At 33.4% G+C, this 24,194-nt stretch overlaps 4 protein-coding genes and 1 non-coding gene across 10 annotated transcripts; 2 read left to right on the top strand and 3 right to left on the bottom strand.

The window, feature by feature from the left end:
• Positions 1-109: 109 nt before the first annotated feature.
• LOC101259630 (uncharacterized) lies at positions 110-4,577 on the bottom strand. 3 transcript variants are annotated; one of them, XM_026030896.2, is made up of 4 exons: positions 4,420-4,577; positions 1,932-2,683; positions 1,652-1,735; positions 110-447 (listed from the first exon to the last, which is right to left on the bottom strand). In XM_026030896.2, exons 2-4 carry the CDS (start codon positions 2,629-2,631, stop codon positions 347-349), a joined length of 885 nt encoding a protein of 294 aa, XP_025886681.1. In that variant the 5' UTR covers positions 2,632-2,683; positions 4,420-4,577; the 3' UTR covers positions 110-346. The 3 variants fall into 3 exon arrangements, with proteins under 3 accessions (XP_025886681.1, XP_025886682.1, XP_069152615.1); XM_026030897.2 differs by having other exon boundaries at positions 1,932-2,668; positions 4,420-4,566; XM_069296514.1 differs by lacking the exon at positions 4,420-4,577 and adding an exon at positions 4,232-4,402.
• A 3,403-nt stretch (positions 4,578-7,980) lies between these two features.
• Positions 7,981-11,224, bottom strand: LOC101259042 (U-box domain-containing protein 15). 2 transcript variants are annotated; one of them, XM_004238381.5, is made up of 4 exons: positions 10,583-11,224; positions 10,240-10,356; positions 9,743-10,168; positions 7,981-9,668 (listed from the first exon to the last, which is right to left on the bottom strand). In XM_004238381.5, exons 1-4 carry the CDS (start codon positions 10,928-10,930, stop codon positions 8,610-8,612), a joined length of 1,950 nt encoding a protein of 649 aa, XP_004238429.1. In that variant the 5' UTR covers positions 10,931-11,224; the 3' UTR covers positions 7,981-8,609. The 2 variants fall into 2 exon arrangements, with proteins under 2 accessions (XP_004238429.1, XP_069153580.1); XM_069297479.1 differs by lacking the exon at positions 10,240-10,356 and having other exon boundaries at positions 10,583-11,104.
• A 1,549-nt stretch (positions 11,225-12,773) lies between these two features.
• LOC101258748 (G2/mitotic-specific cyclin-2) lies at positions 12,774-15,955 on the top strand. The gene is made up of 12 exons (XM_004238380.5): positions 12,774-13,040; positions 13,182-13,241; positions 13,341-13,482; positions 13,580-13,639; positions 13,770-13,818; positions 13,889-14,041; positions 14,121-14,249; positions 14,609-14,698; positions 14,782-15,003; positions 15,092-15,190; positions 15,291-15,469; positions 15,556-15,955. The coding sequence occupies exons 2-12, from the start codon at positions 13,187-13,189 to the stop codon at positions 15,698-15,700; spliced, it is 1,323 nt and encodes a 440-aa protein (XP_004238428.1). The 5' UTR covers positions 12,774-13,040; positions 13,182-13,186; the 3' UTR covers positions 15,701-15,955.
• A 151-nt stretch (positions 15,956-16,106) lies between these two features.
• TRNAE-CUC (transfer RNA glutamic acid (anticodon CUC)) lies at positions 16,107-16,179 on the bottom strand. The gene has a single exon. It is a non-coding gene; the product is annotated as a tRNA-Glu (tRNA).
• A 462-nt stretch (positions 16,180-16,641) lies between these two features.
• On the top strand, positions 16,642-23,259 carry LOC101258455 (BTB/POZ domain-containing protein At2g30600). Of its 3 annotated transcripts, none has more exons than XM_004238379.5 (13): positions 16,642-16,889; positions 17,626-18,471; positions 18,873-19,199; positions 19,844-20,074; positions 20,418-20,579; positions 20,902-21,114; positions 21,219-21,266; positions 21,381-21,439; positions 21,664-21,790; positions 21,915-21,989; positions 22,161-22,241; positions 22,671-22,739; positions 22,921-23,259. In XM_004238379.5, the coding sequence occupies exons 2-13, from the start codon at positions 17,668-17,670 to the stop codon at positions 23,137-23,139; spliced, it is 2,415 nt and encodes an 804-aa protein (XP_004238427.1). In that variant the 5' UTR covers positions 16,642-16,889; positions 17,626-17,667; the 3' UTR covers positions 23,140-23,259. The 3 variants fall into 3 exon arrangements, with proteins under 3 accessions (XP_004238427.1, XP_010320456.1, XP_010320455.1); XM_010322154.4 differs by having other exon boundaries at positions 16,654-16,889; positions 17,623-18,471; XM_010322153.4 differs by lacking the exon at positions 16,642-16,889 and having other exon boundaries at positions 16,902-18,471.
• Positions 23,260-24,194: the final 935 nt, after the last annotated feature.

Raw genomic sequence — 24,194 nt, 5'->3', positions numbered from 1 at the left:
TGACTGCATAAATGTTTGTTCTTTATACGGTTAGTCTATATAACTTTACTTGATATTACCCCATCAAGAATCTGCAAACTTCAAATATGTAGATGGAACAATGTACAGATAGTATGAACTGCTTATACCCAAAAGAATACCAAAGTACAGTGTTTGATAACTTCTTCATCTCTAGAGGGCTAGCTAATCAAAAGGAAAAAACTTACTATAAAGAGAAAAAAAAGACTATAGATGTCTAAAGAAGCCAACGCCTAATAGCCTCCTCTCAAGATCTTGTACCCAGTGGAGTACAAGTTTTAAAACAGGCATTGCATCAGTGCAACATGAATTATTGCCATTAGCTTCATCATTTCTTGATTGGGACTAATGGAACTGTCTGAGTTAAGCTGGAAAACAGGGTGGATTTTCCCAAAACATTGAGGTTCTTCACTCGTTGCATCTCCTTTCCTGCATTGAACATAGAAAACGGAAGTTTTACTGAAATGTTCTTGCGTTGATCACTTTTACCGTACTTTCTCAACAGATCTGGAAAATGTTTACAACCACCAAGAACAAAGGGATACCATTAGTGTGAATAAACAACTCGCAAGGTTGTGAGGTTCAAGGCTTAAAGCCTCATTCTTGACTCATTTGAAGCAAGTGGTGATTATATAAGCTTTGAAACCTTATTGTAGTCGGACTTCCACATTGTGTGCACATAAGACGGCTGAGTACCTACATCTAGACTCTCATTCTGTGTGTTCCAATTATATCACCTCCTAAGTAGTGGCGGAGCCAAGATTTTCACTAAGGGTGGTTCAAAATATAAAGAAGTAAACACAAGAAGAAGCCAAATGGGGTGCAATATCTACTATGTATACAGTAAAAAATAATTTTGATCAAGTATAAACAGGTCCATCCAAACCCCCTCGACCCTACCCGACTCCGTCCCTGGTCCTAAGGCAGGGGAGGTACATCTTGCATACATACAGCTTCCCCACATGAGCAGATCATATTCCCACTGAAGGGTGTGGAAGGGGATGTCAACCTCTAATATAAGCATGAGAAGTTGAGCAAATACTCTTCCTAATATAATTAGAATATATAGTAACATGTCATGCACTGGAGAGTGTTGGGTGCTTGATTCAACTAGCCAATGTAACAACATCTACCAAAATGCAAGAGGAGATTCAACGACTTCAGTAACCTTGGATAAAGTCCACTTAGACTTAGCCACACTTTTTTACAGATAGTCATAAATACGTACTCTCTCAATTTCAATTTGTTTGTATGGTTTTGACTAGACACGGAATTTAAAAAATAAAGAATATTTTTTAATCTTGTGGTCTTAAACTAAAAAACATGTTGAATGTACCAAAATATCTTTTTAACTTGTGGTCTTAAACATGTTACATGGAAAATTGAAATGAAAGAGTTTTCAAAATGGGAAAGAGACATCCTATTTGAAACGGACTAAAAAGAAAAGTAAGACAACAAATTGAAATGGAGGTAGCATATAGATACACAAATCAATACAAGGCAGCCTTTCACCAAATCAGGCAAGGGTAAGTAAAGTTCCATTATACATGCATACATCTAAACATATGAACCATTCAGGAACTCCCATCTATGAAGGGTAGGGAAAAAAACGAACAGTTTATTGTCAGCTTACCTTCTTCTATTGTCAACTGGATAGCCCTTTTCTCCAAGTCAACGGCATGTCTGCTAAGCTCAGGTGGTGACAAACGTAGAAGCACTGACAGAAAGACAAATCATACAAACAGCATAAACAAGGAGTCAAAATGAAACTAGACAAAACATGTCTGCTAAGCTCAGGAGGTGACTAATGCAGAAGCACTGAGAGAAACAAATCATACAAACAACATAAACGAGGAGTCAAAATGAAATTAGTCAACTGCTTATAAGTTATGTAGAAAGACTCTAAGACTCACGCTGAAGGTATTCTGTTTGGTTTGCTTCATCACACTGTTTCAGGAACTTCTGCAGACGAATGAAATGTTCTGTCAATTTCTGATCTTCTTCCGCCTTGACATCCAAAGTACGCATTGGCTGGGGAGAAAGCTTAGAAGAATCAATTGGAAGAGCACGAGAGTTGTTAGCAGCCTTGCCAATAGAATTAGGAATTGATGGTCCACCATGAGAAAATGTCATCATAGGTGCCAAATGCTTTGGTGATGCTACAGGAGGATGACCATTACTACCTTCCCTCTGTAGATTTTGCTTTTGAGGAATTGTCCTCTGCAACTGACTCAGGTTCTTTGAGTGAGTAGCCTCCACAAATTTGTCCACATTGCTCTGAAGTCTTCCTTTACCCAGTTCTAGATCAAATCTTCGTCGAGCATTAAGTATATTGTCATTTGTATCATTGCTGCTCAAAGATTTGCTAGAATTGGTATTTGAAGGACGCTCAGGTGTAAGCCTCTTAGTTCCACATACCCTAGTTGGATCTGCAATAGGTCTTACGCCTAAAAAATGTGAATTTTCTTGATGGCTACTCATCAAGCTGGTTTTTTGATTCTGCACATCTCTCAAAGCTGTCTTTCTTGATACACCAGGAAGTTGCTTATCAAACGCTGGCATACCAGTTCCACCAGTGGTCACACCATTATGAAGGGGTTCAGAGTTGACCATTTTGAGATTATTCTCAACACCCTTCGGAGGCAGAAAACTATCAAAATGAAGCCTGATCAGAAAACAAAGATGAAAAATATATCATACTCCACTACCTTAGTGTTAAAAAGACTTGAAGAAGAAGATGGTGGAAAGACAGAACAAAAAAAACAGATTTGGGAAAGAGGTGTCGCTAGCAGATTTAACCTATGTGAGAAAGATTTAAGAGTAAGTAAATCATAATTTATACACTGCAAGGCAACCTGGGAAGTGGACTTTATTCTTAAGAAAAACAAGCCTACATTAAATGGTATCTCCAGGAGATATTATACAAATGTTTTACAAATGGAGGGACAAGAAGACACCAAAAACTACCAGAAAGATACAGAACTCAATTCCTTTAACTATATTTTGGGAGCTACCGAATGAGATAACAAGAAATGTTCTGAAAGAGAAAAAATCAGTGCATCAGCTGAAATATAATTGCTTATACTTTTTTGTGTGTATGGTCCAAAAGTGAAGTAGTACAAGATATAAATCAGTCACTCCATAGTAGATTTCATCAGCTCGCTGTGTAAGAGGACAAAAGAGACAGAACCAGTACCAAGGAGAAAGACCCACTGATGAATGTCTTGGTAAGAAGATAAAGAAGCCAATATACCCCACCTTTTATTTGTAAGAAGTTATCATCTAGTACTTTATATTAAAAGAAAAACAGTTATCAAATGTTTTCAATTTTCCCATGATTGGTAACATTTTCTCTAGGAAAACAAGTTCCTTAAAGAATGAGGAAAATGACTTCCCTATTAGTAGTAAACAAGTTACATAAGTGACATTCTAAGTTCATTTCCACTCACCAACGGTCCCAGCCTCATCCCTTGATCATCCCACCTCCAACACCCTATCCTACTCCAGATGTTTAGCTACATTACATATAAATGCTCTTGGGATAATATTTTTTGCTTACTTACTAGAAAATAAGATTAAAAAGCCACTTTCTTTTCCAAAAAAAAACACAACATTTTTCTTCATCCCAAACACACCCTTAGCATCATACTATTACAAGAACAATGATTGAAAACCATTCCATGAGTAAAAGAAGTACATAAAATTATTATAAAGCTAAAGCCAAAAAGTATTCATTAGAGCTAACTCATACAATAAATGCATAGCTAAGCAAATACAGATCTGTATCAAAAATACTCCTTTAACACAAATTCAAAACCATAATTTTTACATCTAAGGTAAAAAATGAACATACATTTTCTATCTACAAAAAATTAGCATCAAATAGATAAAAAAACATTTCTCAACAAACGAACATGCCAAATACCCACAAACCATTTCGATAAGGTGAATAACAAAATTTCAAAAATTAAAAAGCAGCTTAAGACCAATTCTTTTTTACTTAATACTCCAAAAGGGGAAAACCCAAAGCACATACCCACTACCAAAATTAAACCCATGAATTCTGCTATACAGAATCTACTTCCCCGACCTTGCTAACGCGGGATGCTTTGTACCCCTAGCTACCCCAGAAGAATCTACTTCAATTTCCAATACTCATAAACAACCCCAACAAAGCTAATCCACTAAATCTTCGTTTAGAACCAATACCCACCTCAAAAAATCTTCATTTTTCACCAATAACCATGAATGACAAATTAAAAAACACTTCTTTCAGTATTCTTCATACAATTTACATTAAAAAATAATCAAATTTTAAAAAAAAAATTATGACAACAAAGATCGAAACATTTTGGTTGATATATCGTTCGAAAAAAGTGAAATTGCTGAAATAATACTTACTGTAAAAAGGTGTAAATCAAAAACTGTGAGCAAAGATGGAAGAGACGGCGCCAGTGAGAGGGGTTTCAAAAGAGGCAACTTTGGCTCCAAATATTTATTACTAATTCCTAAGAAATAAATAAGCTGCAGAATTTTATTTCATTTATTAATTGGAAAAAAAAAATCATCATAAATATCTAGACTTTATCACTTTACTAAACAAGTCCACTTTAAACTTTATACGTCTCTTAAAAAATATAAATTTTAATATATTATATTTTTTATTTAAAAATAAATACTTATAATAAAAAAATAAAACATATCAAGAAAAATATAATTTTTTTTACTAAAAGTAAAAATTGATATTAAATATATTTTTAATATAGAATAAATAATTGGAGGGGAGTGAGTATTTCCTAAAAATACCCCTTAAAGTAGTTAATTTACTTGAATTGACATTATCTTTGACCAGAATTTGATGAATTCACGAGACTTTAGTGACTTCTTGTCTTTTTTTTTTTGAATTTTATTTACAGTAAAATGTTCTTTAAATGAAACTCTTTTTTTAGTTAAAATTGTGGCGAATAATTATAATACCAATAATAATATAATTAATATAGTTTTATAAGTGTGATTTTAAAAAAGTAATATATGTATAAATTTTACTTTTATATTGGTGGAGTAGAGAAATTATGTTTGATAGATTTTTTATTTTAAAGTTATTGGTGAATTATTATTATTATTTTCACGGACCTATTTAGTTTTTTTAGAGTTTGATTAATATAGGTCTTGTCACTATTTTCGTGTGAATCGATTCCCTTTTAAATTGTTGGACAATGTTCAATTCAACTTGTATGTTTTCATGAGGATCAAAAATATTCTTACAAGTGTATATCGACTTACAGTAATACCTGATTAATGAGGACCACGATTATTTGAAAATGTACATGTTATCTCACACTATTAGAGATATCAAATGCACGAGGATTGCGATTATTCTAACATGTACATGTTTTTCTGCGATAATATAGATATTAGGTTCACAAGGATCATGATTATTTTAACATGTAAATGTTATTTCACGCTAATATAAATTTCAAATTCATGATCAGGACCATGACAATTCTTACATATACATGTTATCTCACGCTAATATAAATTTCAAATTCACGAGAGTCACGACTATTCTTACATATTATCTCACACCAATACAAATTTTAAATTTATGAGAACCATGATTGTTCATATATATTATCGCTCACCGAAATAGATATCGAATGTTGGGTGTGTAGCAAGAATTGATGGGAAATAGAGGGAAGGAGAGGAATTTGAAAAGTTTTGTTTTTGAAAGGTTGGGAACTTGAAAAGTCCTCTAATGCTTTAATAAAAAAGGCAATAGTCCATCATCGGTAATGGAAATGAAAATAGGAGAGTTTAAATAAATAAACACTCCTATTAATTATTAAAAGGGTTGGAAAGAGGGACCCCCTCGCGCCGTCGTCGTCGTCGCTCGCTTCGGCAAATGATTGAGAGATAATTTTTTGGACAAATTTATTTTAATTATTTATTTAATTAATTAAATGGCCAAAAATTATTTTCAATTAATCAGTTGATAACAGAAATTAACCGAAATATTTTCAACTTTTTAGTTAACCCGACCCGACTCGGATCCGCGCGCGTGACCCGTTTTAAATTCCGTTATATTTAAAAAAAATCTCGCCACTGTTCTGAAAGGTTGCAACTTTCAGGAACAGTCAATACCATTTGAAAGATTGCAACCTTTCAGAATATATTATTCTTGCCTATAAATACCATTCAGTCTTCAGAATATTTACTAACGAATTTTCTGATCTTCCTTCTTCTTAAAAAACACATTTTTCTTCGTGTACTTTCCTGCTGTGGATTGATTCGCTGACAGTAGAGATTTTGGTATCTATACTCTACTGATTAAGATCATTTTACCCTGGGAGGTTATATTCCAAATCAAACCTCGGATACTAGAGAAGAATAATTTCCTTAAGGGGACACTGTGAATTTAGTGGACTTGATTTTCTTCCTAAATTATCAAAAAAGAGTATTCAAGATTCTGATAAGTTTTACAGATTAATTATTTTTTTACAAATAAATTTATGTTCATCTTATTTACTGGTTCTAAAATCTCAGTTACTTCGTGTTTCTGATTAATTTACAACAACCAGTAATTTTTGATTTTCTTAACACAGATTGGCAACATCGAATTCATGAGAACCACAACTATTTTAACATGTATATTCTATCTCATGCTATCATAGTTATCCGATAAAAATGAATTCAAATTTTAATTGGATGAGTTAAACTTATATTCTTACCCCTTGTTATTACAATCTGGGATCAATTTTATTTTTTCTTTAAACAAAATATATAGATTTTTTCACATAGTTATATACTCCTATTTAAAACCTCTATTAGAAGTATTTGGTCCAATTAAATTTCATGTCTATATATATTCTAAACATATGTAGAATCACATATACGTGAATAGTAGTTACATTTAATTGGTTGCACCAATTAAATATTAAAATTGAGAGTGGTTTTCGACCAATTAATATATTTTCCATTTTTATTGTCGTTTATCAATACTCAAAAGTCAAAACACTGTACTGTTAATATTAAAGCAGTACCAAATTTAGCCTCCAAACTCTCCATACCAAACTGCCTAATTGTTTTTTTCCTTTTTTATTAACTTTTCAAAATTTTGTGTTTTGTTGTTAGGTTATATTTAGGGGTCTTCGTGATTTGATTTAAATTGGTTATTGGTTAAAATTAATTTAATCGGATTTAATTTAATAATTAAGTTATAAATTAAGAGAAAGTGTGTGACTATCTTATGAAAAGTATGGTAGGCAATAAATTTTGACAAAATTGGACTTAGGATTGTAAATAAGCTAAAATTTAAATATTAGGCTTGAGAAAATTGTAAAGTTAAAAGACTTAAGTTACTTAAAATTTAACAAAGTATTAATATTTATTTATAAATAATATATAAATAATTATAAAATTTAAATTTCTAATTTATGGGTTTGGTGGTTATTTTTGTACTTATTTTTTAGTAAAACTAAAATCAAACCAAAGAGTATCGATTTTCAAAATTTAAAATACCAAATCAAACCAAATATTAATTTTTTTAATCAATTTAATTGAGATTACGGTTCGCTTTAGTTGTTTAATCATAACCATAAACACCCTTCACTTATATCTATCTTACCCTCCATATATTATGTAAAATATGATCATTACATTTCCACGTTTTTTTTCAAAATTTTTTATAAATGAAATATCATAATAAAGACTAGTTTTAATTAATGTTAATAAAATCCAATTGCTCGACTCTAGTTTCATCACAATGTGTCAACAAAATTATTTTTGTGGGATAAAATAATCTAGAGACTAAATAATACTTATCACCAAATGCAAGTCAAAACAATCGTATGAAATATCCTGAGATTTCTTATCTCACCAACCAAAGGATAGTCGTATTATACTCGATAAAGATAGTGATTTGTTGCAAAATCAATAGTACCATAAAAATAAAAATAAATGAGATTTTCTTAAGGGGTTTGATTTTTGTATTTAATAGTTACAAGCTTTCAATAGGAAAAGAAGAAAAAACAATGTCCAAGGAGAACTAAAACAATGTTTACAATCTCAACAACACACATTTTCCCATGATTCTTCTCCATTAATTTGTTTTCATTAGTCACATAAAAACAATCACATCCATCTAATCAACACTAGATTGTAATGCAAGTTCACAATCTATGATTTGACTCTTCAAATTTATTGTTGCATTTATGTTAGATTCTCCAAAATGCACTATTTTTTTGGAGTATCTGACATGCACTTGTCAACAATTTTGAAAAGTCTGAGTAACATAGTCTATGATCATACCTGGATTACAAGGAGAAATATTCCTGTAAAAATTCTTCTAACTTTGCCTTGAATCATTGGAGAAAGTTCTTCATACAGTTTCCGTTAGGACTTCTTTTACCTTTTCTGAAGAGACACAACCCTTCAACGAGTTCTATTTAGCACTCGTGTTTTGTTTCTTTTTCTTACATTATATAACATGTAACAAATATATATTCGTTAATTTGGACATAGATCCAAGTTGACCTACATGGACGACAGGACGAGCCAAATGCTAAGCAGATGTACATTTGGACTTTGCATTATCAATATGGGATCTGCTCAGTTTTGGTCATAAGTTGTAGTATTGATTTTGCTTTCCTTTGGCCGCGATCAGTTCCCTCCTTACTTATCTCTACTAGATATTCATACACGCCGTATTGAAGAGCAGCAAGCATAAGATTTGAATTGTAGGTACTCAACTCGAAAAGCACAGCAACAGAACATTCCTTGTTCTTGGGAGTGCCATCCTTCATCAAATTTACAAGTGTTTCGATGAAGGAAAGCTTTCCAATTACCTGTCTGCCTTCTGGATGAGTCGCGAGAATCAACAATATTGACAATGTCTCATCAACCATGTCTAAGTGTTTTTCCTCTAGTAGTTGAAGTAATGGTGCTACAATCCCAGCTTGGATCGCGATACTTTTGTTAGCATGGTTGAAACATAGATTGAAAAGTGCAGTAATGGCATCCTTCCTCCCTCTGATTGTTCCGTTTTTTAACAGATCAATCAACGGAGGGATGCCATTTAACGAACCTATAGCTACTTTGTTTTCATCAAGCATTGATAAGCTAAATAATGCTGCTGCAGAGTTCTCTTTAGCTCCAACACTTCCATTTTGCAAAATCTCTATTATTTCAGGAATCGCGTTTTCTCTGGATATAAGTTTCTTGTTTGATTCATCGATTGACAAGTTTAAAAGAGCTGTCACAGCATGTTCCTGGATTTTTGAATCCGGATAGGAAAGTAGCAACACCAGTGGTGGAATTCCTCCATAATTAGCTATCAATGTTCGTTTCTCTGGATTTTCTTTCGAAAGCATTCTGATCTTTGTTACAGCCTTTCTCTGCACTTCTAAATGACTAAAAGACAGGTCTTTAATCAACGACAATAGCTTTTCATCACTTCCAGCACAAGGACTTTCAGGGTTCGTTGGAGCCTCTTTTGCTGGAAGTTGAAAGTTGTTTTTCGAACACCACTCTTCAATTAAATTCCTTAGAGCAAAGTTTGGTGCTAATGACAAATGTGTCAAAGTTTCCCCCGTTTTCGGACATGTATGATGATTTGAATCCAACCACTGTTGTATACTATCTCTTTCATACGTCTGCAAAAGATAGTATGTCACATTTCACCAAGTAAGATGCTATGCATATATATATAATCAACAAATTTACTCACCTGTCCTGTTGAGATAATAACAGGATCAGCCATAATCTGTAATGTGATAGGACAAAGAAACTCGTTTGGTATAGCTATCGAGGTTGATTTCTCGAGAGCTTTAGGCATAACAGGTTCATCACAAGGACCAGTTTCTTCCATACCTGCTAATTTCTTCAATTTGTCAAGAAGATCAACGATTCGTTGTGTGTTCTCAGCATTATGTGATCGTCTTTCTTTTATAACTTCATTAACTGATATCATTTCAGCTTTTAAATCCTCAACTGTATGCAATTCCAGTTTTTTCGCTAGCCTTTCTATACTAGCACTATCTGCATTTCGATCATTCTCCGAGGACAATGAAACCATCAAATCCATCGCGAGTTCCATATCTTGAGTATCAATTCGTTTCTTAGACCTTTTAAATTGAATGATCATCAACTCCACCTGAAAAGTATCATATCGTCAATATAAGTAAGAAAACCACTTATTTTCTAGGAAAACATTTTTCTTCGTACCTGTTCTTTCTCTTCATCTGAAATACCAAGTTCTTCATAAGGCATTCCATCCAAAGTTTGGCTTAATTTTTCATATACAGAATGAAATCTCCTTATAACAGCCTCACTTTCCAAAGCCTACATACGAAAAACCAAGAAAATCAATCCCAGAAACATATAATATCGTCATTTCTAGACTAGCTTAAGCTTCTAAACGAGGTGAACACACATGCCAAAACCTCGAGAAACAGAATCAGGTGACATAATATAAATTAGTAATGACTAAAGTATGATTTTAGATAGGACGGTCACACTTATTAATATAATTGATGATATTAACAGAATTAAGGATAGAATTAGTTACCAGATAAAGTTTGCTACCACAATGACAAGTTTTTAACAACTTTTTAGCAGAATGAAATGCCTTCTTCATTTTCACCAAACAATGAACACCTGATTCAGGTATTTTTCCTTGGAAATCTCGAATTTCTTCTAAAAGGGGTAATAAAAGTTTCATCCTACGTACAAGATTACGACTTTCCTTTCTTTGAGTCCTCCTAAATTCTGCGTAAGAACTTATAATATGAATTATACCCATAAGTTCGTATACCAAATCCTTATTATCAATAGGAGTTGTAATACGATTTGATTGATCATTTTCTTCATCCATTTTAAACCCTTGTTCAAATTCTATTTCCCCAGCTGATACCATTTGAAAAACTCCAAGAAACAAAACCAATAATAATAAAAATGTGAATTTTGGATTCAATAAATTATAGGTTGTTTGTTTCTTGGAGGATAGAAAAATCAAAACCCTAATAATTTGGAAGAAATTTTCTGGATTTGATTTTTCTCTTTTCGGTCAATCTCAAAATTCGACACATAAAATATGGGATAAAGTAACAAAATTTATGGGCCTTTAAAAATAGTACCTTACTATATTAAGCTATAAACAACATGTCACTTTTGTTTAATTTGAAACATTATCTCATTAAATTTTATATCTATGCAATTATGAAAAATAGAAAACTTTTATACTAGATAAATTTAGCTTGTGAGGTGGATATAGTAATTAAATTTGATGGGTTCAATGAATTTATTGAGATATGAAATGATTTTGTATAAGTTAATTTTTATTTTATTTTTATAATCATATTTTAATGGTTTTCTTTTATTAATACTATATCAAATTAAAAAAAGGGCCATACGTAGGGACTATGGAGCGTCCATCGTTAAAATGGCAAAGGAAAATTAAGGCAAACAAAATCCGATTAGTATATAAAATTTTAACTCAAGATTTTTTATTTATAAGAGGATATCGGAGAGGTAGATAAATATATTATATAGTTTAATCCTTCAATAAATATTTAATAGCTAGTGGTCCAAGTTTTTTACTAGCACTGTCTAACGAATATAAATTTTCTCCTAAACAATAAAGTATTAAACACCTTCAAATAGTTTATTTCAGATTTTATACATCCACAAATGCAATTCAAATAAAAAATGGGACTCTTAATTTGGGTAAAACTAATAGTCTTTTTGAGTTAAAAAAAGAATAGTATTTTAAATATATAACACATCAATCAAATTATGAGGTTCCATGACAAAAGTTATTTATTTTGTACTCAAGCTAGCATTTAATAAATAAAAAGATCGATCAATCTAATTCGTTTCGATTATTCTAATAGATATGAAATACTCAATTAACTTCTACAATGTTAAATTTAAATATGATTACTCAATAAAACGAAGAAATTAAATAGATAAGCCTACAATGCTTGTATGAATCCATTCATGACGATGTTTTATTTCAATTTATAAAGATTCAACATTATTCCAAACTCACGATCATCATTCAAGCTGACAATTGATAAAATCACATATCAATTATATTCATTCAAACCATCTTAACATAGTTTCTTATAGTATCAAATCTAAACACAATTCATCTATTAATTAAGTATACCTTTTATTCAACAATAGTTGTCAATTATTGAACTTGACACACATATTAAGAAACAGTAAATGATAAAAGTATATATACAAACCACCTTTATTAAATATAAGTCATATAAATACAGAAATTGAATAGTATTTAATATCAAGAGTAAAATAAGCATAACATGGTAAATTATTATTGATTTTATAAACTAGAATCCCAAAATAATATATATAGTATTTAGTTACCCTTTGAACAAATAAATTTAACATTTGAAAAATGCATTAGGAAATGACTATACTTAATTAGGAACTATATATGATCTCTTTATTATCTAAAATGAACAATAAAAATGACTATACTTAACAAATATAAGTGAACGAAAGAAATTCATGCAAGAGGAGAAAATAGAATTAATCAAAAGGAGTAAAAAGTATAATCATAGTTTTTAAGTATTAATTATTTGAGACCAAAAAAAAAATTAGAAAGAAAAAAAAAACTAAAAAAGCAAAAGATATGATGATTAGAAGCAATTTTTTGAAAGATAACCGTTAGGAACTTCGCGACCTTTCATCCAACGGCTATATTTTACTAGCCGTTACTTTCAAAATTTTATGAAGAAAGAAAAACAAAAAAGGCGTGGCATGTGCAGACATATATCCCATGTTTACGATTCAATTTTATACACCCATTTCCCAAATCCTCTCTTTTTAATGAACCCTAACAAGATTAATCAGTAGAGGAACATTTTTATTTTTGAAAATCTTTGATTAGTTTCATGGGGTTCTTCAATTACTAGTCTTTAATCGATTTCTGGGATTTTTTTGGGTTGTTTCACCTCAAAGATCGGATCTTTTTCATCTAGTGTGGATCAAGTTCTCAGGTTGGTATTTGGGGTTTCATGAAATGAAGTTTTTGATATGTGTAGCTTAATTCTTTATGATTTTTCTTGGTTTAGATTGATGGGTCATTCAAATTTTCAATTGGGTTTTTGATTTTGTTTTTGGTTTGTGGGTTGGTGCAGTGAAGATGGCTGGATCAGATGAGAATTACCCAGGAGTGATTAGGCCTTCAAATCTTCAAGGTGAGCTTAGTCTTTTTTTTGTGTGTTCTTGAATTAGTGTTTGTTTTGATTCTTTTGTGTTTGTTGATTTGACTGTGATAAACCCTAATTGTTATATAGGGGGATTGAGGCCTGGTGTTGGAGGAAAAGTGAATGGAGGGTTGGGGCAAAATAGGAGGGCACTAAGCACAATCAATAAGAATGTGATGGGAGCTCCCCCATTACACTGTGCTGTTGTCCACAAGAGAAATGACATTACTGAGTAAAAACTTCTTAAACCAGAGTACTCGATTCCATTTCTAGTTTTAATCTTGATTTCTCTACCTGTTTTTCAACTTTTTGTTTTAATTTCTTTCTAGAAACAAAGCCAGTGCTGCTAACAAGATCCCTCCTGTTCCGATTCATCGTCCAATCACAAGGTTTGACTCTATTTCTCTTTGATTGTATGATACTAAGAAGGCGTTTGTCCATATGAAGCAGGATCCTAGAAATTGTTACACCTGATCTCGATTCACTGTTAATTTGCATGTGGCGTTGTTTACATTTCAGGAAGTTAGCTGCGCAAATCGCAAGCAAACAGCATCAACCAGCAGTTGAGGTATACACTTTCAAACCCCTCTTGGTTTATTGTAAAGCTGAGCTGTTGTTAACATTGTAGTTTTCCATAGGTAACAAAGCCACCAGTCCCAGTGGTACCTGTTAGAAATGAATCAGAAGACTGCATTATTATTGATGCTGAAGATTACAAGACCACTGGTAATTCCTCTGTGCCAATGTTTGTGCAACATACAGAAGCGATGATGGAGGAAATTGATAGGATGGTAAGCTGATATGATCTTTGTATCTTAGTTCTGAATGTGCGTTTGGACTGCCATTGATGTTGTTTTATCTTTAATTCAGGATGAGGAAATAGAGATGGAAGATGCAGAAGATTGGTCAATTGTGGACATAGACAGTCCTGATAAAAAGAACTCACTTGCGGTAGTGGAATACATCGACGACATCTATGCTTACTACAAGAAGTCTGAGGTAGAGATGTTATCTCCAATCTTCCTATTTGTCTGTTGGAGAACTTGTTCATGTTCATTAGTAGTAGTATGGCTTGTTGTAGAGTTTGCAGAAGTGTCATTATTTTTCACCTTTATGATCAGTAAGCTTAATAGATTGCCACATTACACTAGAATCTAGTCTACATTAATTAAGCACTGCAACTTTTCAGCCAGTCCAATAATAGATGCATAACATAGAATGTACGCACACACACATGCAGGGTATGCTTAGGAGGTTTCTGTTGTGATGTCATTCCATCAAGGATGATTATTTCAATTTTGATACGCAATCTGGAAAGAAATGGAGGTTTTTTGCTTACCCCTTTTCTCTAATTGCAGATTGTTAGCTGCGTCCCTCCAAACTATATGGAACAACAATTTGACATCAATGAGAGGATGAGAGGCATCCTCATTGACTGGCTGATTGAGGTATACAGTCTGCTGTTGTGTGTCATTTCTGAATTTTATGAAGTAGAATTTTGGGTGTTGTTAACGGCTAATCTAATTTAAAGGTACACTACAAGTTTGAACTGATGGAGGAGACATTGTATTTGACTGTGAATCTCATCGATAGATTCCTGGCAGTTCAGTCAGTTATTAGGAAAAAACTTCAACTTGTTGGAATAACAGCTATGCTTCTTGCCTGCAAATATGAAGAGGTTACTGTACCTGTAGTGGAGGATTTAATTTTGATCTCTGACAGGGCTTACACCAGAAAAGAAGTGCTTGAAATGGTTAGTTAAATAAAAGACCAAAATCTTACATTTAACACGAAATGTATTACCTCCATTATGTTGGCTAAGTGATTTCAACCGTCCACAGGAAAAGTTGATGGTTAATACCTTACAGTTCAACATGACAGTGCCTACAGTGTATGCGTTTATGAGACGGTTTCTTAAAGCAGCTCAGTCTGATAAGAAGGTGTGTCAAACTTCTTTACTACATAGAACGAGTGTTACGAAGAAGTATAACAACATTCTGAATCACTACTCATACAACTTTTTGTTTCTGTTTAAATCAGGTGGAGCTAGTGTCATTCTTCTTGATAGAGCTATGTCTAGTGGAGTATGAAATGCTTCGGTTCCCACCATCAATGCTTGCAGCTGCTGCTATCTTTACTGCACAATGCACTCTCGGTGTGTCTAAGGAGTGGAATAAAACCTGTGAGAAGCATAGCAGCTATGTCAAAGATCAACTTTTGTAAGTATACTCAGGATTAACAAGTATCTATTCATTGACAAATCAGAGAGATGTTTGATTGTGTGTCCCTTGATTTTCTACAACAGGGAATGCTCAAAATTGATGGTTTGTTTCCATCAGAAGGCAGCAATTGGGAAACTTACTGGCGTGCACCGAAAGTACAGCACTTCTAAATATGGCTATGCTACTAGATGTGAACCAGCTTCTTTTCTATTAGAAGCATGGTTTTAGGATTCACTAGGAGGAGGAACACATGAGGAAACTGCTTCCTTGCAGTAATATTATACGTGTTCAGTTTTTTTAATGCAATTGTTGATGAGCAACATAAGTTGCCCCAGGCTCTGGGGGGAAGGGGGGAGGGTGTTTGAGTTCTTTTGTTACCGAGAAAACTTTGTTTATGTTTTTTCATGTCATGTACATTGTTGGAATGTGAAATCTTGCTTTTCATACTTTTACTTGAATATATATATATATTTTCAAGTTGCAGTTTCTTCTCAGCACACATATATTATACTTGACTCAATCAAAGTGTTGCTTACATTTGAAGTAAAATAAATACACAAACCGAAGTAACAAATTTAACAAAGAAAATAAGCTGCGTAGCCATTGTTTTATAACATTTCAACAAAAATAACAATTCCGTTGCCGGGACTTGAACCCGGGTCTCTCGGGTGAGAGCCGAGTATCCTAACCAACTAGACTACAACGGATCTTGCATTATTTTCGTTACGATAATTAATTTACTGGATGCACTTCCTTAAAGACTTTGTCACATTATCAAATTGTCCTTAGTTTTACTTTTTAGTTGATTTTTCTTCAAAAACAAAAATCACACAAATAATATTATAGGTCAACTGATAAAATTTGACACATAGATAATAATCTTAATATAATAAATATTAATAATTAGTTTTACGATGAAAAATTTATAACCTTAAGTTATCCGTTACTCTCATAAGTGAAACTAGATTTTTAGGTGCTAAGTTCACTTTGTAATCATTAAATTGTTAAAACTTTTTGTTTGCTCCAAATTCCACTAGGCTCGCGTGTATGTATATCTAAAACAGAAGGATATATATAATAAAAGGGTACAAGAGCCACTTCAGCTTGACGTGGATGATAAAGACAACTAATGGAAAATCTAAATGGTAATTATCAATGTGTATTAGACTGTCGTCCCCACTGGCCAACCTCAAATAACGCTAATATCCATGAAGTTTTGCTATTTCCCTTAAAGGAATCAAATACCCAACTTTTTATAAGGTTCTTTCTGTTCTGTCACTGTCCAATCAAAATCACTATTCAAACTCATCTTTTTTTTGTTTTTTGTTTCCTTGTCTATGTTTATAATTACTACATGGGCCAGTTCTTTTCTTTGATCTACGGATGGAGATAGCTCTATATATCAAGATATTATGAGGTAATAAGCTTTAAACCAGCCCCACCATGCTATTTCTGTATTATTCTTGAAATTTTTCTGCAAAAATAAGATTTTCCTCCTTTTTTGGACCTACCCTTTTGCTGGATGCTTAGTTTGTTGCTGACTTTATCTGTTCTTGAAATATTGTGGTCATTTTTCTTTCAAGATCAGATTTTTTCTGTTTTTGGACCTACCCTGCTGAATTTTGTGACTGATTTTCTCTGTTCTTGAAATATGGTGGATATTTTTCTTCCAAGATCAGTTTTTTCTTTTTCGTTTTTCATAATACCCATGTGCTGGATATTGAATTTGACTTTTTCTGGGTGTGATCTGGCAATGAGGATAAGGATGAGGTGCAAATTGATAACACAAGTTGTATACGTCGATATTTTTGTTTGATTGTATGGTGTCTGGAGATTTCTGGGTTATTTTCAGATGGTGACCCTCCCAACTATCTCATTAGATTTTGAGATTTCTGAAGTGGCACCTCATATATATAGAAATTGCTTTCAAGGACATCTTTTTCCTTTTCTTTATATATTGCTGTCAAATGTCAAAGCCCTTCCTGGATCCCATTTGATGATTCATGCTTATCACGATCTATTAAGCAAGTAGTTTTTTTTTTTCAAAAAATCTTTTCTGTTACTATCTCTCTATATATTAGCAAGATTTTCCTCAATCATTTCTCATATTGACTATTGAATCTCTGGCTAAAATTATGGTTCATTATCAGCAGTATTGTCAAGTGAGTAAAGAGGAATTGTTTCCTCAGGGAGAAATGATGGAGAAGAAGCAGAAGAAGTTTCTTACTGTGGCCCCGTTCGAGTGTGCCTGGCCTAATGATCTGAGATTTAGAGAAGCAGGGAGGGGTTGTGTAGCTTTTGATGCTTTCGCGCATAATGATGTAACAGTTGTTTTTCGGGAGCAGGTAGGGAGTCAGCACTATCACTACAAAAGGGATAACTGTCCACACTATACTGTAATCATTGGTAGTCATAGGAACAAGAGATTGAAAATCGAGGTTGATGGTAAAACGGTGGTGGACGCTGCTGGTGTCGGTCTTTGTTGTTCTTCAGCATTTCAAAGCTACTGGATTAGTATCTATGATGGATTAATTAGCATTGGCAAGGGAAGGTATCCTTTCCAGAATCTTTGCTTTCAGTGGCTTGATTCAAATCCCAATTGTACCGTTCAGTACATTGGTCTTAGCAGTTGGGATAAACATGTTGGCTACAGGAATGTTAATGTACTGCCTGCCACACCAAATCATTTATCTTTGTGGAAACATGTGGATTTTGTTGAGCATGATTTTGGAGAGGATGATTTAGAACAAGAGTTAGAAGATGGAATTGCTAATTATGAAAGTTGGGGTCTTGGAAAGTTTCTTGAGAATTGGGAGTTATCGGATATGTTTTTCATTGTTGGAAAGGAAGAAAGGGTTGTTCCAGCTCATAAGCTAGTTTTAGAGGCATGTGGGGATTTTTGTCTTAGTTCATCAGTTGAAGAAGTTGTTCACCTGCCAGACATAAGTTATTCTGTTCTTCATGCACTTCTTCAGTACATCTACACTGGACATACTCAGGTGAGTCCCATCTTTCAGGCAATTTCAAATTATTATGCTTCCACTAATTGTCTGCTTAACTTTGGATAACATGCCTATTGCTTTTTCATTGTTGAGTTTCAGGAACTAAGAACAGAAAAAATAGTTCTTTTTACTATTCAGAGAAGGAATTAAATCAAAATTTTAAAATTTGCTCTATGTGAGTTTTGTGTATAAACCAAATTTTCTTTATTTTTGTATTTCTTCCTATTGTCTAATTTTTCTAAAGACTACTGACTCCAGCCAAATCTTAAATCAAACGTACCAAGCGTGACATTATGCGTATAGATATAAATTTGCAAGGTATTGTTCTATGCGACTTTTAGTTTACTTGAATATTTATCTCATAGCTGCTGATTCACTGCTACATTTGAACATTGTAGATTTTGGAGTCTGATCTCTGCTCATTGAAGTCTTTGAGCTTACAATATAAAGTGATGTCATTGGTGAGGCAATGTGAAGAGATCCTTGAGCGAATTATGTCTGATAAGCAACTCGTTGACTCAACTCAGCTTGTTGACATATTTTATCCAAGCTGGCTTCAATGCAGCAAAACTTTTCCTTATGGGTTGCCAATTAATAGAGAAAGGCTTGAACGGTTCCTCTCGACTGGAGAGTATAGTGATCTAGACCTTTATGTTGGAGTTCATGATATTGTTTTGCGATCACATAAAGTAATCCTTGGGTCATGGAGTACTCCTTTCACAAAGGTAATTTACGTTGTTACCAACTTCTCTTTGACAAATTTGCCCAGCTTACTGCCTTTAGTTGGAAGTGGGAGTGTGGTACATCAAATTCACTAGCGAAAAGTATGAATTTTTTGTCTTAAGCCCTGTGAAATTTCCTGTTTCTTTCTCTCTTCATTAGAGAAGTTTCTTACTACAACATCCTGGTTCCACCATTATTATCAGGTGTAAGGTTTTAGTTGCACTGAATGAACCTTTGCCTTTTTCTTCAATTTTTGGACTAGACTAGGATGCATTACATGTTCATCTGTTCTGATGTTCAAACTCAAAGTCAGCAATTTTTTAGTGGTAACCTTTTTTATTGAGCATTTTTTTGTTGTTTATATGTGAGCTGCTTAGAGAAATCACTCCCATAGGAAAAGAAGATTTTAAGATCAACATGATAATGAGGATTTCTTCAATTTCTTAATTGGAGTTGGCGCCTGGAAAGAACGGTAGGAACTCAGAATCGGTCATGAATCAATAGCCATACTCAATGTGTGCTAGTTCTCTGCATTTGTTTCTTGCATCTGTGCAATTCTGAAGCAAAACTTTCAGTTTCGTTATTTAAGTAGTTTAATGTTTATCTTCTGGCTTTCAGAATAATGAGAAATCTTTTGAATTGGCAGATGTTTACAAATGGAATGAGGGAGAGTGTTTCTTCAGTGGTCTGCTTAAAAGATGTTCCTCTTGAGGCATTCAAGATTATGCTAGAATTCATGTACAGTGGAGAACTTAATAAAGAAGCTACTGCAGGAATCAATACCTTGTTACTTCAGCTACTTTTACTAGCCGATGAGTTTGGGGTGACACTTCTTCATCAGGAGTGCTGCAAAATACTTCTGGAGTGCCTCTCAGAGGTAATCTTGTGATTTTGACCTCTTTCTAGACATACTTCCTCTTTTGTTGCTAAACCTGTATCTGTCGTGTGCATGTTGAAAGTGCTAAATGTCAGACTACAATTAAAAGAGTGGAGAAGTGATGCGGTTCGGAGTTGTGAGCGTGAGCAGAGCCGTTTTATGAAAATGAGATATAAATATTAATACCTTTCATCTATACATTATATGCAGGGATGGAGTTCTCCTATTGGAAGAAGGTTCAAGAACTTTTTCTATTATGCCAAGTTTAGTGGACGAGGAAGAAGACACTTTGGTAAAGTCTTTGGATCGTGATTGTGATACTAACTATTGATCTTTATTGCAGGATTCAGTATGCCCAATTCTTCAAGTGATATCATCGATTCCCTCATGTAAGCTCATTGAAGAAACCTGTGAGAGGATATTCTCCATGCACTTCGATTATTGTACAACTGCAAGCATTGACTTTGTCATGTTAGATGAATCAAGTTTTAGCAATATCCTTCAGGTGATCATCATTTCCTCCTTATACATGATAAAATTATGAAGAGTGTTGGGATTTTTTGTACTTAAATCTCGATTCTCTAGTTGGAGTAGATGTCTGCAAGGGGGGATATCTTTTGCGAACTTCAACAAGTGCAGTATAATAGTGGGTCATATTTAATGTTTCATCCCTTGGACAGAAGAGTTCAGATGATTAGATCTTTGGAAATATTCTTGATAAGGAAGAAAATTATAAAATTCACTTTATTTAGAGATGCACTAGTAAGTTTTATATCCCATTGAATTGACAGTATATCTCTCTCACGATAAACGATTTCATTTTTCAGCATACAGATTTAACAGTGACATCTGAAGAGAGAGTTCTCAATGCCATCTTGCTTTGGTGCTTACAAGCAAGAGAACTGTATGGATGGGAAGCAGTAAACGAATTGATGGTAAATTCAACACCTGAGATGCTTTTTGGAGAGAGACTTGAGTCTCTAAATGAATTTCTGCATCTTGTGCGGTTCCCTTTACTTTCACCTGATTTGCTGAATAAGGTATATACCTTGAAATTTAGGAGCACCTCACTTCCCGGTCATTCAAGATTAATGTATACTAAAGTTGGCTCTATTAATTGTTGGCTTTGATGGGATTCCTGCAGTTTGAACAGAGTAGCCTTAGCCAGCAAATTCCCACTTTTGACCATCTGGTACGTTGCAATCCTTTAGAGAAAGATTCCATGGCATGGACTAACATTTATAATTTTTCTTATGTTTTGTCATTTTGATAACTTTGGAGTATTAAATCATATACTATTTAACAGGTTAAAGAGGCATTAAGATTTCTGGAATTTGAGATCACCGATTTTCAAGGCAACCAGAGGTGAGTATACTTGAAAGGTTTTATTCAAACCACCCTGTGACCGTAGTTATATATGGTATTGCAATATCCTCAAGGGAGTGACCTAGTATATTACGCGTCTAATAAATGAAGGAACTATTTGTCGGTCCGTATGCATGCTAAAACCTGTCTTTCAATTGGAGCATGACTATACAAAATGTCTAAAAGCTGATGCTGATGAAGTTCTCTGTATCTTATGATAATAGATTTCAGCATAGAAAATCAAGTTTTAAGGAGCTGCTCTACATATGCGATGGAGATAGCAACGGGGTCCTTTATTTTGCTGGCACATCATATGGGAAACACCAGTGGGTAAATCCTGTTTTGTCCAAGGTAAATCCACAGCTGCAAAAAGCAATTAACCTTCCTCCTTTTGACTTGCTACCGTTCTAAAAAATATACTATTGTTTACCATCTCATTCTGTCATCTGTTTAACATTGGTAATTCATGTTTCAGAGAGTAATTATCACGGCTAGTAGCCCCATTTCAAGATGCACTGATCCCAAGGTGTTGGTGTCAAGGAACTTCCAGGTATGAATAGGATGACATTCAATTATTGTGAAGTATCTTCTCCTTTTAAATTAATTTGAGAAAAAAAGAAAGAAATATTCTTTTGCTCTCTCTTTTTCATTGATGGCGTTAAGGACACAAAAGAGTGTGTTAGCTCCATAATATGAACGATGAAATTTTTTTTGGTCTCAGGGTACATCTGTTGCTGGACCTCAGATGGAGGGGGGAAGAAACACTTCGTGGTGGATGGTTGATATTGGTCCGGATCACCAGGTTAGATTTATTGGTTTGTGTATAATTTAATTGTGTGTACTCAAGGGAGCTGAAAGAAGTTTTTGTAAAATAAGATGTATGTTGTAACTTAGACAATCACTTCGTCCGTGCTGATTCTCAGATTCATCTGTATTTTTAATTGACTTGTGAAAATGAAACATTTAAAATTGAACATCGATAACTTGCTTTTCTCATTGTAAGGGCATTGCACGATATCATGGTTGTCTAGAGTAGTGCTGGTCAGTATACCTTGGATCAAGATATTGAAAGTGAACACTTATCTCTGCTCTTTTGGTTTCGTTAAAAGTACTCTCTCTCGTTTATAGCACACACAAACTGCATGTCAATATCCCTGATTGATTTTCCCATTTGGTATTCAACTAGAAGATGAAACATCTGACGCATTTAATATTTGATGAATCGATGCAGCTCATGTGTAACTACTACACATTGAGACAGGATGGATCAAGAGCATTTATCAGACGTTGGAACCTTCAGGTAAGCAGCTCACTCAACATTCACAAACCAGTGTACACATTATCTCTAGTGGATCTGTGGATGTACTCGTAACTCGTCTATAGATTATACATATATACATACCAACATCTCCATTTTGTAGAACTGAAACGGTGTTAAAAGTGGCGTTCTAATAACAATTTTTGGTGAATTGCATTCTCAGGGCTCTTTGGATGGGAAAAGCTGGACAAATCTGAGAGTACATGAGAATGATCAAACTATTTGCAAGCCAGGTCAATTTGCATCATGGCCAGTTACTGGTTCAAATGCATTACTTCCTTTCAGATTCTTTCGAGTTCTCATGACCGGTCCTACTACAGACGATACTAACCCCTGGAACTGTTGCATCTGCTTCTTAGAACTCTATGGCTATTTTCGTTAGCTCGGTGTTGGTTTGAACATTAGTTTTATTTTTCTTCATGAAACCCTTCATTTACAGTCAAAATGTTGTATGGTTTTCGTATTTCTCAATGATGTTTACAGTGTAGTGTTGTCATCTCTACTCTTGCCTGTTACATATTTTTGAGTTTATGATCATGTTTAATATCAGAATATGAATTCAACATCTATTATATACATAAAAATAGCTAGTACATTTCGTGTGCATGATCATCTACGTCATTGGCATTTTGCAGAGATTAGGGTATGGTATATCTGACATTAATTTTAGTAATTTTTGTTACGTATACATAGTAAATATTGAATTAATCACATGAAAGGTGGAAATTATATTTTGACTTTGGCACCAGCAAAAGCATTGGTGCAGTTGACCTGTAGTTCACTTTAATAATAAAATGGTAATTAACGGTCAATGTTAAAATTCTCATTTCAAGTGTGATTAGAATTAGTCATTATTAAAATGTATACTTTAAGTGATTTGATGGCTCATAATTAAAAAATTTTCATTTCATGCTAAAATTGTTAATTATTGTAATGTTGACCACTAAATTTATGTATTCGGCGTAAAATCAAAGTATATATACAATCAAATCAGCTAAAATTAAATTGAATTTGATAGAAAATATTTTAATATCAAATTCATTTCAATTAGTCGGTATCGATAGGTTAAAAAAAAAAATACACATTTCCTTCGTATGAACCGTGAACCTTTGATAACGTGGAAGTTCAGAGAAGTAAAGTTTAAGAATAAACTGACAAATTAATTTCTTTCATTTGGCCCACTACTAAATTTGCTTTACCTTCTAACGGGTTGGAGTCTGGAGACTAAATGGTATAAAATATTAATAAAAATTTTAAAACGGTATATAAAATTGTATATTAATCGTTTTGCTTAATATAAAATTTTATATATCGTTTTGAAAATTTTGTTAATATTTTATACCATTTAGGCTTTGAACTCTCAAGTTGTGCCCTCATTGTTGAATGATATTCATTTTTCATCCCTTAAGTTCAATTTGATTGTCATACTCACCCAGG

This window comes from Solanum lycopersicum, chromosome 4 (genome assembly GCF_036512215.1).
Source record: "Solanum lycopersicum chromosome 4, SLM_r2.1".
In the NCBI taxonomy this organism is placed as follows: Eukaryota; Viridiplantae; Streptophyta; class Magnoliopsida; order Solanales; family Solanaceae; genus Solanum; species Solanum lycopersicum.
The sequence above is the reverse complement of the archived record's forward strand: the minus strand, read 5'-3'. Positions and strand labels throughout refer to the sequence as shown.